An 11,015-nucleotide genomic window follows, 5' to 3' on the forward strand; every position below is an offset into this window, starting at 1 on the left:
CTATGTTTCCTTTACATTATAAAAGTTATCAATAAGAGATGATCGATTCAATTTGAAAATTGAAATTTGAAAAGCATGATAAATGATGGATTGATTCTAATATTTTAACAGGAGCAAAGGAAAACAAAATGATTACCCAGTTGGGATGCTCATTGCTTAAATATTGGAAAAAGTGTGACATATCTTAAATTATCTTATTAAGATAATTCATTAAAATATAACTTAGGATATAACCAAGATAATGCATTGTACTTAGTACATATACATATTATTAAGAATGTATCGAGGTTTTTTTTTTTTATATATATAGCGACAATTATTATTAATGTATATTTTAACTTGTTGTTCTAGATTATAAGTAAAGCAACTTGAAGGTTTATAATATATACGTTTTGTGAATGTTATTTGCTACTGTACGGAAAGGCAGCAAATCTAAGCTCAGGAAAAAAGTTTGTCTCGGACTAAATCATATAATAAAATCCGAGTTGTATACCACGTTGATCCCGTTATTCTTTACCTAGATTTCTCTCTTAACTTGAGATTAGATGTAAAACACACCTTCCCGTTTATTTTTATAGCATACGACAAATTTTGATTATATTTATATGACCATTGACAAATAACACCGTGAAAAGGATCCCAACCCATCGAATTCAATTGGCAGATTTGATCCTGTCTTGTGAAACGACTTTAGAGGCCTCATTCTATCATGGGCCGAGAATAGCCCAATAATTTAATATTTCCTAAACAAATTCAACATACATTAGGGTTGAAGTAGAAAACACCATTTCTATTTCAGTTTCCACATTTTATTTTTTTCTTTAATGACCAAAGGTGTTGATCAGCTTATACGTACCTCGATTATTCTCTCATAATCAACTATCGATTGAATACGAACTCTAATGATTATCTTTATTAAGAGTTATGGAGACTCGAATTTAAGAGACCATATAAACATAAATCATCATTTACTATTTTTACCGGTGGTTTTTTCGGTTATCACGTTACCTCCAAATTTTTTATTTTATTTTTATATTTATATCTCAGCCAAGATTTGACATGGAAGTAATCTCCTGCATGGCAACTGCAATTGGCCAACTTGTTAGTCTGAATAAGATAACGCATGCTTGGCATAAAGTCAAAGTAGTTTTTGGATAATGATTTTAAATAGAATTGAAGGAAACGTAAACAAGTTAAACTGCAAGTTCGTTTAGTTGGATATATTTAGAAGAAGCTGTATCTCAGATGGTCAGATGTGATAAGCAGTCAACTTTAGTGACACTGTAGTTTCCTTAATGGATTGACACTATCGCAATGGACAAAAGATGGAGGACCCATGAGGACAAGAGGGAGAAAACGATGAAAATATGCAGATTTTTTTCTTCCCCATTAATTAACCAAATGAAATTTCAGATGGATATCTGACTAGAATCACCACTCTTCAAGTACTCATAAGTCGATAATTAATTACATGAAATTGAGAAGATAATTTGCGTACCAGAAAGGAACTAGCTAATTATATGTTTAGTTATTATGAGACATCATTGAACGAAATTCTTCAAAATTGACGAAGCCATCTCCGTCCTTGTCTACTCCTTGTATCATACGCCGGCAATCTTGAAGGCTGCAATTATCACTTCCAAGGTTATTTAGAACTCTTCGCAACTCTCTCGCCGAGATCAGTCCGTTCTTGTCAGTATCAAAAATGAGAAAAGCATCCATTAGATAATCTTCTTTGCTATCACTGTGAACTGCATCCATGAATTCATCCAAGTCAATGAAGCCATCTCCGTTGTAGTCTATCTGCGACACCATTACTTGAGCTTCTTTGGTGGCTTTCGACTTATCATAACCTAGGCAAACAAGGACTTCACTTAGTTCTAATGCTGATAATTTCCCATCACCATTTGCGTCCATCACCTTGAAAACTTGTCTATATTGGTTCGACTCTTCCATGGTTGTGAAGGATGAGGTTAACAAATCAAAACCAGATGACAATCTCTTGTGTTTTCTTCTTCTCATTTGATGGAAAAAGAGTTTAATGTTTCGGTGTAGAGAGATCCAGCAGGTCTTGAAAGAAGATGACATTGTGGACTGGAGACAGTCTGGAAATGGTGGTAAAAATGGTAGTTATGGTGAGAAAGAGAAGAGAGGTTATGACTTATGGGTGCGAATGTGACATTCGCATTTACTGTGGGCTTTTAGAGAATCTTAATTTGTCAGTTTGCAATAATTTTGTGGGCACGAGACATTGGCATTATCTTTTATAGTTCATAAATGTTCATTCCTTTAGCGAGAATTTATTTGACTGGGTCACTTGCACTGATAATGTCGATTTGGTCAAGTCCTGTTCGGTGGATGCCAGCTGAATTTTAATTGATTATATTAGATGAAATGAAAGTGCCGGCACTTAATTTTTACTTTCTTTGTCATCTCTGGATCTAATGTAGTGATTCAAAATGATTTGGTATATTGGTCCTGCGGGCAAGGGACCGTTTCAAAACCAAATATTGTTTTATTCAATTTAACCATGAAAAGTGAAAAGGTCAAAAAGTGAATTAAAATTAGACAATTGGCATTCTATTTCTGGAATCCACCTGTAAAATAAACAAATAATAAGCAGAAAAAGCCTCTCTATTTTTCTACAGTAAAATATTGTATGTGAAAAATATCTAACTAGCATACATGAAAAGCTCCTGATGATATCTATAAATTCTGAACAAAGAGGAGCTAAGCTCCTGAACAGAAATGCTTGAGCTTTATAGATACTAGCCACAACCCCAAATCATCACTAACTCTTCATACACTCTGAAACTATACTTCCGATAACAATTACATTTTTAAACCAAACGAGTAAAGAAAGAAAGAAACTATAAGACTTCAATTTAAAGAATAGCATACATCCCAAAATGTGCCGTCTGACCCCAGTAAGATCAACACGACCGAAGTAAAACAGGACCCACTGATGAGCTTAGTATATCACTGAGAGCTACCGGTACCTCATTTGATCCATGTTCACAGCTTATCAAGCCTGAAAGAAGGGGGAAGAACTGAGACAAGTTCTTCTCAAAGGAAGTCTCTCCTAAAGTACAGATTGCCTGGAGTGTTGACACAATAAGGGGTGCCCGGGCAGCCAATTCCCTCCGTCTCCCAGAACCTAAAGGTATTGCCCACTGCAATTTCTTATTGACATATGATTCGGATGTTTGTCCTGAGCGAGAAGTGTCAATATAGAACTGTAATACCTCCCGACAAAGGTCAACCAGATAGGACTCTACTTCAGCCTCATCATAAGTAGGAGGCCTGTCCAGTATAATATTCTGTAAAAATGTCAGACATATCTGAAACGACTCATTTTCTAGGCGTAACAGTGGGGGATCTTGCATTTGAGTCATAGAGCCAAATTCTTGTAGCTTTGAGCGTAAAATGTTATTGCTATTGATCTTGTGAGCATGGGCTGCCACGTCATGCAAAGCCTTGAAGAGGACTAAGGTGTTTTTAGCAGAGAGGCGAGACCGATACATGTTGTAGATCTCCATCACCGCCTGCCAAATTTAATCAAATAAGATTCACAACCAACATTGACAAAGATAAAATTTTACAAAAATAATTCTAACTTTGCCAACACTTCATTTATCAACAAACAAACAATTAGATAGGTATCTGATTTCATATGCCTAACTTACAGCATGCACATTCATCTTGGTTTTAGGAGATATTTTTAAAAATTTAAGTTTCATAAACAAGAGGCAACATTTAATGGAAGGAAAATGAAAACGAGAAACTTCAATAAAACTCGGCACATTTCAAAATTAACCCTGGACCTGACTTATACATGCCATATGAATTCATCATGAAAACCAGTGTGCTCAGCATCCAAGTACATAACAATAAAATGCAAACAGGAATATACTTAGTTTATGTTATACACATGGCCTCATGTTATAAAAAAATATAGAGTATCTAATAGTTTCACAACATAAAATGTTACAAGTCAGAAAAGATATTACCTGAATCAATAAAAGTTGTACAGCAGCCCGGCATTTCGAATCAGCTATAGAAGCATATAGACGACTTGTCTTCTGGCTCTCGGAATCATCATCAGCCATACCAGAACCAGAAGCCTCCCCATTAATTTGTCCATTTGACGCATTTTCATGGTTCCTGACCATGCTTTCTTCACTAACAATGTAAGAAAAATCAGGAGCGGTGGCATTGGCTGCTTCTTTTAATGACAACACCACTTCTAGCCACTTTTCATCAGAAAATAGATCCCCAGCATTGCTCATCAATCGGACAAAAGCAGCAATTCCAATACCAGCAAGGCTCTGATGAGGACGTTTGATAAAACTTACCAGAAGCATCAGCACCTTCTTCAAAAGTGGATTGACAGTGTTGTAAAATTTGACAAAAAGATCCACAACTAATTGGAGGGCCAAAGTGCATGTCTCATAGAGCCATGCATCTTGATCAAGCTCACCCATATCACCATCAATCCCTTGTCCAGGTGAGTTCTCCCCTGAAGGATCAATGGCATGCCGCACATAGTCAAATATTGGAAATAGGACTGACTCAAACACCCGCTCCCACAGAGGCAGTGAGAAAAGGTGACCATGGTTACGCAAAGTTTCAAACAGCACTTGTAAGGCACTCTTCCTGATTTCTGGCCTTGGGTCAAAGCTAAGTTCTGATAAACCTGCATGTATAAAAGACAAATAATTGAATTTGAGGCAAAATTCTAACATACATCTTGAAGAAAATGTGGATAAATCTATTGAGCGTACAAACATGTACAAAAACTATAGCAAAGCCAAAAGTACGGCGGCGTGAAAACCATCAATTTAAGCAGTTCCCTTACCAGCCAACAAAGGGAACCAGAAATAGAGATGATCATCTTTATCAATAATCTCTCCGTTATCCAGTTTTCCTTCTTTCAAAGGTTGAGGGGAGGTCAGAGAAATCTTTCCAGATGCTTCCTTGTCTTTGTTCCTTGATGAGGCACTAAGATCTCCTTCTGCAAGTTTAGTGGCACAGAACCGAAGAAATGCAATAGCATTCAGACTAATGTCTTTGTTGAATCTACTGTTTGTAAATGCTATTAGGCAATTGACACAATCTGTGAAGGTGGTTGTTTCAGTCTCAGTAATGTATGGGAAGTAGTCTCGGATAATCTTCTCAATAATTTCAAAGGCCAAGAGTACAATGTTTTTGTGATCATCATAAGCTGCCGTTGTGAAAACCTGAAAAGAAAAAAAGTCATGCAGTATCAAGTCACTAACATGTCAAGGAAAAACATAATAATATTTATGACATGAATTTTTACAAACAAAAGATAGAGAATCATCCAAATTTCAATACCATGAACATGCTTTTCCATCCTGATTTGACATTATTGACACGAGATAAAACCATCTGTGAGACACATCTGATGATTAATTCTCTGATTTCAACAGCACTACTCTTCCGCATCACAATGACAAAAGGCTTCATAAATTCATTCTGAAAATTATAATTAGCCAACTCTTCTCGCTCTAGGAATTTCATTGATAACTGGCGTAAAGAATCCATTGCAAAAATTGCTATTGAGAGGTTCTCGGAGCAGCCAATGGTTACAAAGAAATCAGAGAGGACATGCCAGATGCTTGACCACACCAGCCTGATGCGGTTCATGTTATAGTGCCTGTCATAAAAACAAATCAGATAAACCACACAATTCAGTTATAATAGCAAATTAAAACCAATGAAAATCAAGACAATAAGAATATATGCCAAAAGGAACAACAGAAATAGGAACACATACGCAATCTCAACAATTTTTGTGAGGCTGAAAACCCGTGGATCAGATGCAGATCGGAGTTCCTCCATTGAGACCTTGCAAAGAGCCTTAACAAAGTCTATTATTGCCTCACTATTCAACTTCTGACTTCGTGTAAATATACGATTCATTTCAGAGCTTCCAACTTGCTCTAACATGTTTAAATTGGTGACTATATTGTTCATCTGTTCAGATGTGACCACCCCAGAAGCATTGCCACCAATGCCCGCACTATCATATGCACCCCTCATCACAGCAGAAGCTGCAAACTGAATCCTCCCAGGTCCTTTCTTTTTTAGAACTGGAAGGATGGTTGACTTAGCTTGTTTGGATTTTTCAGACTCATTCTGTGGAAAAGCAAAGAAAGCGGCATCTGGAGGAGCACCTTCTCCCAAGAGATGCAGATGCTCAAACCTGGACACACACGTCAAAATATGCTCCCATGCCTCCTGTAAATAGTTTCCATCTTCATCCGCAATTGTGACTATTGCCTATGGACAATGTAGAATATCAAATCCAGCATCAGAATGAAGTTCAATGAATTATCCAGAGATGATAGATATATAGGTGTCATTAAGAACATCTACAGTAATCAGATCATACAATTTGAGTTCATGGTAGCAAATGTCATTATGCAGGGAAGAAATTTTTTTCAGATTCCCACAAACACACTACTTGGTATGATAAACTACTGCTCCACATGCTATCTGTATTTGTAGCATTCAGATTTCATTCAGCTTAATTGCTTTCTAATTTTCTTTAATTTTTTATTTTCTACCAAATATTTCTTTTGTGTTTCATTGGCAGAAGTTAGGCAGTGGAATGCTTATCGAGAATATCCTATAAAGCTCATCTTAATCATCAAACATAACAATTCTGTTACTTTTAGTTCCAAAGCTTTGACATGCAGCACCAAATTTACCAGATGAGAGATTAAGATGTGGCAGAAAAGGTAGAAGACCAGCTTTTATTTTATTCTCATCCTAAAAACAGCTGAACAGAGTAAAGTGAAACACCAACCTTGATGGCATCTATGTTTTTCTGCTTGATGTCAGCGGGAGAGTGAAGAGAAGTAAACTTTGCTAATGAAGTCACAAAAGCATCCCTATGAGTCTTCATGGACATTACAGCAGTGACATGGATAGCATAACGAAAGCCTTCGAGACACAGAGCTAATATCACTTCATCATCACTCTGGTCGAGGGGCACACTAAAGGCAGCCAACATGGGCGCCCAGCATACCTCAATCATGAATCTTAGAATTACCACATCAGTTGCTGCATAGAATACTGATCTGCATATTTGAAGACCAGTACATACCAATAAGACAAATCCAAATAAAGGATTTCTTGAAACTAACAAATGCAAAACTTTATAATGAGTCCAAATATAAACTCTAGGAAAACAATAAGTTCACACTAAAATAAAGCCTGAGCAAAAATTATGATTACTGTTTATGCTAGTCAATCTTACTCAGATTTGCGAGCTTTTTCCTTAAATTGTTCTTGCATGTGCCTGATGAGATCATCACTGGTCTCCATATGCCTTTCCTCGCCCCGCTTTCGGATCACGATATTCAAGATACTGTCCAAGCCTAATATTTTGTTTGAGTTCATAGACTGCTTCTGTTGAACAGCCAGACCATCTTCTTTCATTTTGATCTCATTTCTTGATATCCGATCAAACAATGACCTCAGATACTCCTCAGGTAAATCTTTTCCATCGTCTATGCCACGATTGTTTCTTATAAAATCCTCAGCCGACATCTATATAGATTTCAATAAGACGGGTGCAAAAAACTTATCAACATTCGTCTGAAAAATCCAATTGGGTCAGATGAAAAAAGAAAACGCACCTTGTTCTTCACCATAGGATTATGGGCATCAGTGTTGAGCAGTATTACAGAATATGCAAGGACATAAGCTGTGTCAGCACTAATGAATGCCTTTGGATTACATTTACAATAACGTTCAGAAAACTTTTCCATTATTCGATCAATCTTTTGTGCCTCACCAGGCAACCTAAAGCCTTGCAAAAAGGCCCTGATTGCCTCATCAAACTCCATGCCTTGAAATTCAAAAGAATCCACATAGGCATGCATTACTTTAAGTGATAACTCCTCCCTTTCTCCTAGATAATCACCAATCAGAGTCTTGTTCAAATCAGAGGCATTTTTTAGAAAAGCTGCTATCTCCTCCGGTGAGTTGCCCACCTTATTTGCATTAATAAGAAATTCAATTCCTTTCTTGGGTTTCCGATTAAAAAGAGATATACCTTCCTGCCACATATTTTACATTAGAATCCATTGGCAACAGTACAATAAAAGAACAGTCAGAAGACTGATATACTTGTATCCCAATTATAATATATCTACTTACCTGAAGTTCAAGCTTGTAAGCTCGACGTTGTTCAATGGTCGAAACTTCAGAAACCTCACTGGATGCTTCAGATTGAGAATCTGATCCCTCAACAGCCTCATCCCCATTCCCATTTGCCACGGGAACAGTTCCGAGCTCGGGACTGTTCTCCACTGCCTCATGTTTCTTAGTAGAATGAGGATCTGGAATGCGCAATTGTTTGTTCATCCAGTCTCCCATTGATCTCAATATAGCCACTAGGCACTTCATGGCTTCAAGTTTCATTGTCACTTCTTGAGGTGGCAATAGTGTGGTGGTTGTACCAGGAGGGACACCTTGAGCAGTTTTAAGAAGTCCATTGACCATTCTACAACAAAAGAGAGAGACATATACTGAACGAAGTCAATCACACTCATGACAGAAAACAGAGAGACTTATCTTCAAAATTCAAAATTTGCATTAGCTTGATACCATTGTTCAATTGTATAAAAAAGATTGAATTCCAAAGGATGAAACATAGATTACCTCTCAAATATGTTTGATGAGTTGACATCACAATCATAGTTAATAAAGATATCTACCAAAATCTGTGAATCAACACAGAGCTTCTCTAAAAACCGAAGCACTATCATCTTCTGTTGAAAATTTGGTTGAGCAACATTTTCCAAAACTCTGAGCACAATCATAGGAAAGAACACCCCAATCTCTGCTTTCAGTCCAGCTCTAAATCTTGATACCAGACTAATGAAAATGGAGCAAGAAAGCTGGAAAACAATCATAAGAGTTGAAGCGGTGTTCTTCAACAATGACAGACACAAGTACTGCTTAATGGCACCCAAAAACCTGTATACCCACAAAGCACATTCAGCAGAACACAAATATTGCTATATGGACTTTTTTTAAAACAAAATAGAACATAGCTCACAGTATATAGGAGTAAACTAAAAATAGAATAGTAATGCTCAGATTTAGTAGACCCTGCGACATCTAGGCATCTTATTAATACTTGCAACTTTTTGCCTAACTAAAAGATTTTAGTGCCACAAATCACAAGCACTGGATGATATGGATCATTAAATAATTTGTCTAACTTTTAGGCTCAGCTACTAGTGTTATCAACAACAAACTCTACCACATGGCAACTTCCTGATGCTTTTGATATATTCCACTTCAGGAAATTCTTAAAAAGTTCCTACAGTCGAATGTATCCAATTTTTTCATAATTAATTATTATAACATGCAAGGAAATTTAACGAATCTTGATTGGTAACAGCATAGTCGATCTCCATCATAAGTTCCATAAACCACTATTATCATGAATATAACACGTAACACTTAATGAAGGTATTAAGAAACTGCAGTGTATAGACAACAAAATATGGCAGATAAAGATGTAAAATATGAGTACCTTTCACTGGTCCGAAACACAGCTCCGGCATTCTCCAACAGGATCTTCAACAACTCAAGAGCCACAATCTTCCCTCTCATCAATTGGGGATCCGCCAATGCCTCCTTAGGAGGAGTCTTCATAGACAACTTACAAAGTGCTCTAAATACCAGAAATGCATCCCGTCTCAACTTATTCCCAATCTGAACCTCCAAATCATCGTCTCTTTCCCCTTCTCCGTCAGCCAATTCCCCTTTCCTACCCTCCAATGCCGTCTTATACATACTAATCTCCCAATACTTAGCGTCCAACATGTCCTTATCAGTTGAATCCAGTAAATCAGCTGGATTAGTCGTCTCCACAGTAGTGGTTTCAAATGCACCATCGTGACCTGCAGCTGAAATCTTACCCGGCGTAACTGGATTCAATACTCCGTCAATATCTTGCATAATTTTCGTTATAAACCCTTGTACAAACATTGTCATGGACCCATCCGCATCAGATTTTTCTACTGGCTCCATCAATTCAGCAACCACAATTGGTTGAATCGGAACTGTTGACGAATCTGCTTCCATTCTTCTGAAAACAATCACTAACATTTGGATCAGTGAAGCCTTCGCTGTCGTCTGATTAACCACATTTTTACTACCTAGATAAATATCATAACAAGTCCTCACAATTTGCAACAAACAATCTCCGTGAATCCTTAAAGACATCGACGTGACAGCCGATAGAAGCGTTTTTAAAACCAGTAACTCAACAGCATCATCACCTAAATCGTGGCATTTACAGACCGATTCAATTAGTTTGGAAAGAAATATCGCTTCGGGACCTCCAGAGGGGTCCGCCTCGCCACGAAGGTAACCATGGGCGATCAATTTTTGAATACAATCAACGGCAGGATCAACTATCTTGAGGAAGCCAGTACCGCACGCGTTGATCAGAGGGCTAAGAATGGACTCAGATTCTGAGAGCGAATATTCTATAGGCCCGCTGTCGTGGAGAGGGCCAGGGATGGAGTTTTCCGGCTCCGAGTCTGTAGGTGATGAAGGGGTCTGTTTCTGAGCAGCAGTGAGTCTCTCAAGAACTGATTTACATTCGTGAGCGAGTTTCGAATGTTTGCGCCACGACGCGTTTTTGATTATCTTTTCGAGGGCTGGAGCTAGGGCTTGGCTCAAGCGGGAATCGGCTTCCGAAGAAGCCATTCCCGAGTTAAGACTAGCAGTGACTCAGTGAGTCAGATCTGGAAGTGGAAAAATGAAGAAAATGAAAAAGAAGTGATAACGCTTTCAATTTGAATTGGTTGAGTAATGGTGACGAGTGTAGTCGGAGCGTCGGCGTAGTCAGTCCGGTTTTGATCGCATAAAAATCGCACAGAATGAAGAGTTTACAAGAAAAGAAGAGAGAAGCGTGAGAGTGAACTGTTGAGGTTCTTGGTTACGGAGGGAGGGGGGTT

The 11,015-nt window shown here is 37.7% G+C and overlaps 2 protein-coding genes across 2 annotated transcripts; both read right to left on the reverse strand.

Moving 5' to 3' along the window:
* Window positions 1-1,423: 1,423 nt before the first annotated feature.
* LOC116128176 (probable calcium-binding protein CML23) lies at window positions 1,424-2,116 on the reverse strand. The gene has a single exon (XM_031413872.1). The coding sequence runs from the start codon at window positions 2,086-2,088 to the stop codon at window positions 1,525-1,527; it is 564 nt and encodes a 187-aa protein (XP_031269732.1). The 5' UTR covers window positions 2,089-2,116; the 3' UTR covers window positions 1,424-1,524.
* A 542-nt stretch (window positions 2,117-2,658) lies between these two features.
* Window positions 2,659-11,015, reverse strand: LOC116128122 (brefeldin A-inhibited guanine nucleotide-exchange protein 2). The gene is made up of 11 exons (XM_031413801.1): window positions 9,581-11,015; window positions 8,698-9,015; window positions 8,194-8,539; window positions 7,671-8,093; window positions 7,289-7,581; window positions 6,836-7,109; window positions 5,801-6,306; window positions 5,359-5,680; window positions 4,859-5,240; window positions 4,011-4,696; window positions 2,659-3,545 (listed from the first exon to the last, which is right to left on the reverse strand). The coding sequence occupies exons 1-11, from the start codon at window positions 10,762-10,764 to the stop codon at window positions 2,934-2,936; spliced, it is 5,346 nt and encodes a 1,781-aa protein (XP_031269661.1). The 5' UTR covers window positions 10,765-11,015; the 3' UTR covers window positions 2,659-2,933.

The sequence above is a fragment of the Pistacia vera genome, unplaced genomic scaffold (genome assembly GCF_008641045.1).
Source record: "Pistacia vera cultivar Batoury unplaced genomic scaffold, PisVer_v2 Contig197, whole genome shotgun sequence".
NCBI lineage: Eukaryota > Viridiplantae > Streptophyta > Magnoliopsida > Sapindales > Anacardiaceae > Pistacia > Pistacia vera.

Bases quoted from the DNA above. Each gene is read 5' to 3' on its own strand.
- LOC116128176 (XM_031413872.1), bottom strand. From the start codon at position 2,088: ATGTCATCTTCTTTCAAGACCTGCTGGATCTCTCTACACCGAAACATT.
- LOC116128122 (XM_031413801.1), bottom strand. From the start codon at position 10,764: ATGGCTTCTTCGGAAGCCGATTCCCGCTTGAGCCAAGCCCTAGCTCCA. The intron at 5,241-5,358 runs GTATTGAAATTT...TTTTCTTTTCAG, and splicing joins GATGGAAAAGCATGTTCATG to GTTTTCACAACGGCAGCTTA. The intron at 4,697-4,858 runs GTAAGGGAACTG...TTATACATGCAG, and splicing joins CTGGTTCCCTTTGTTGGCTG to GTTTATCAGAACTTAGCTTT.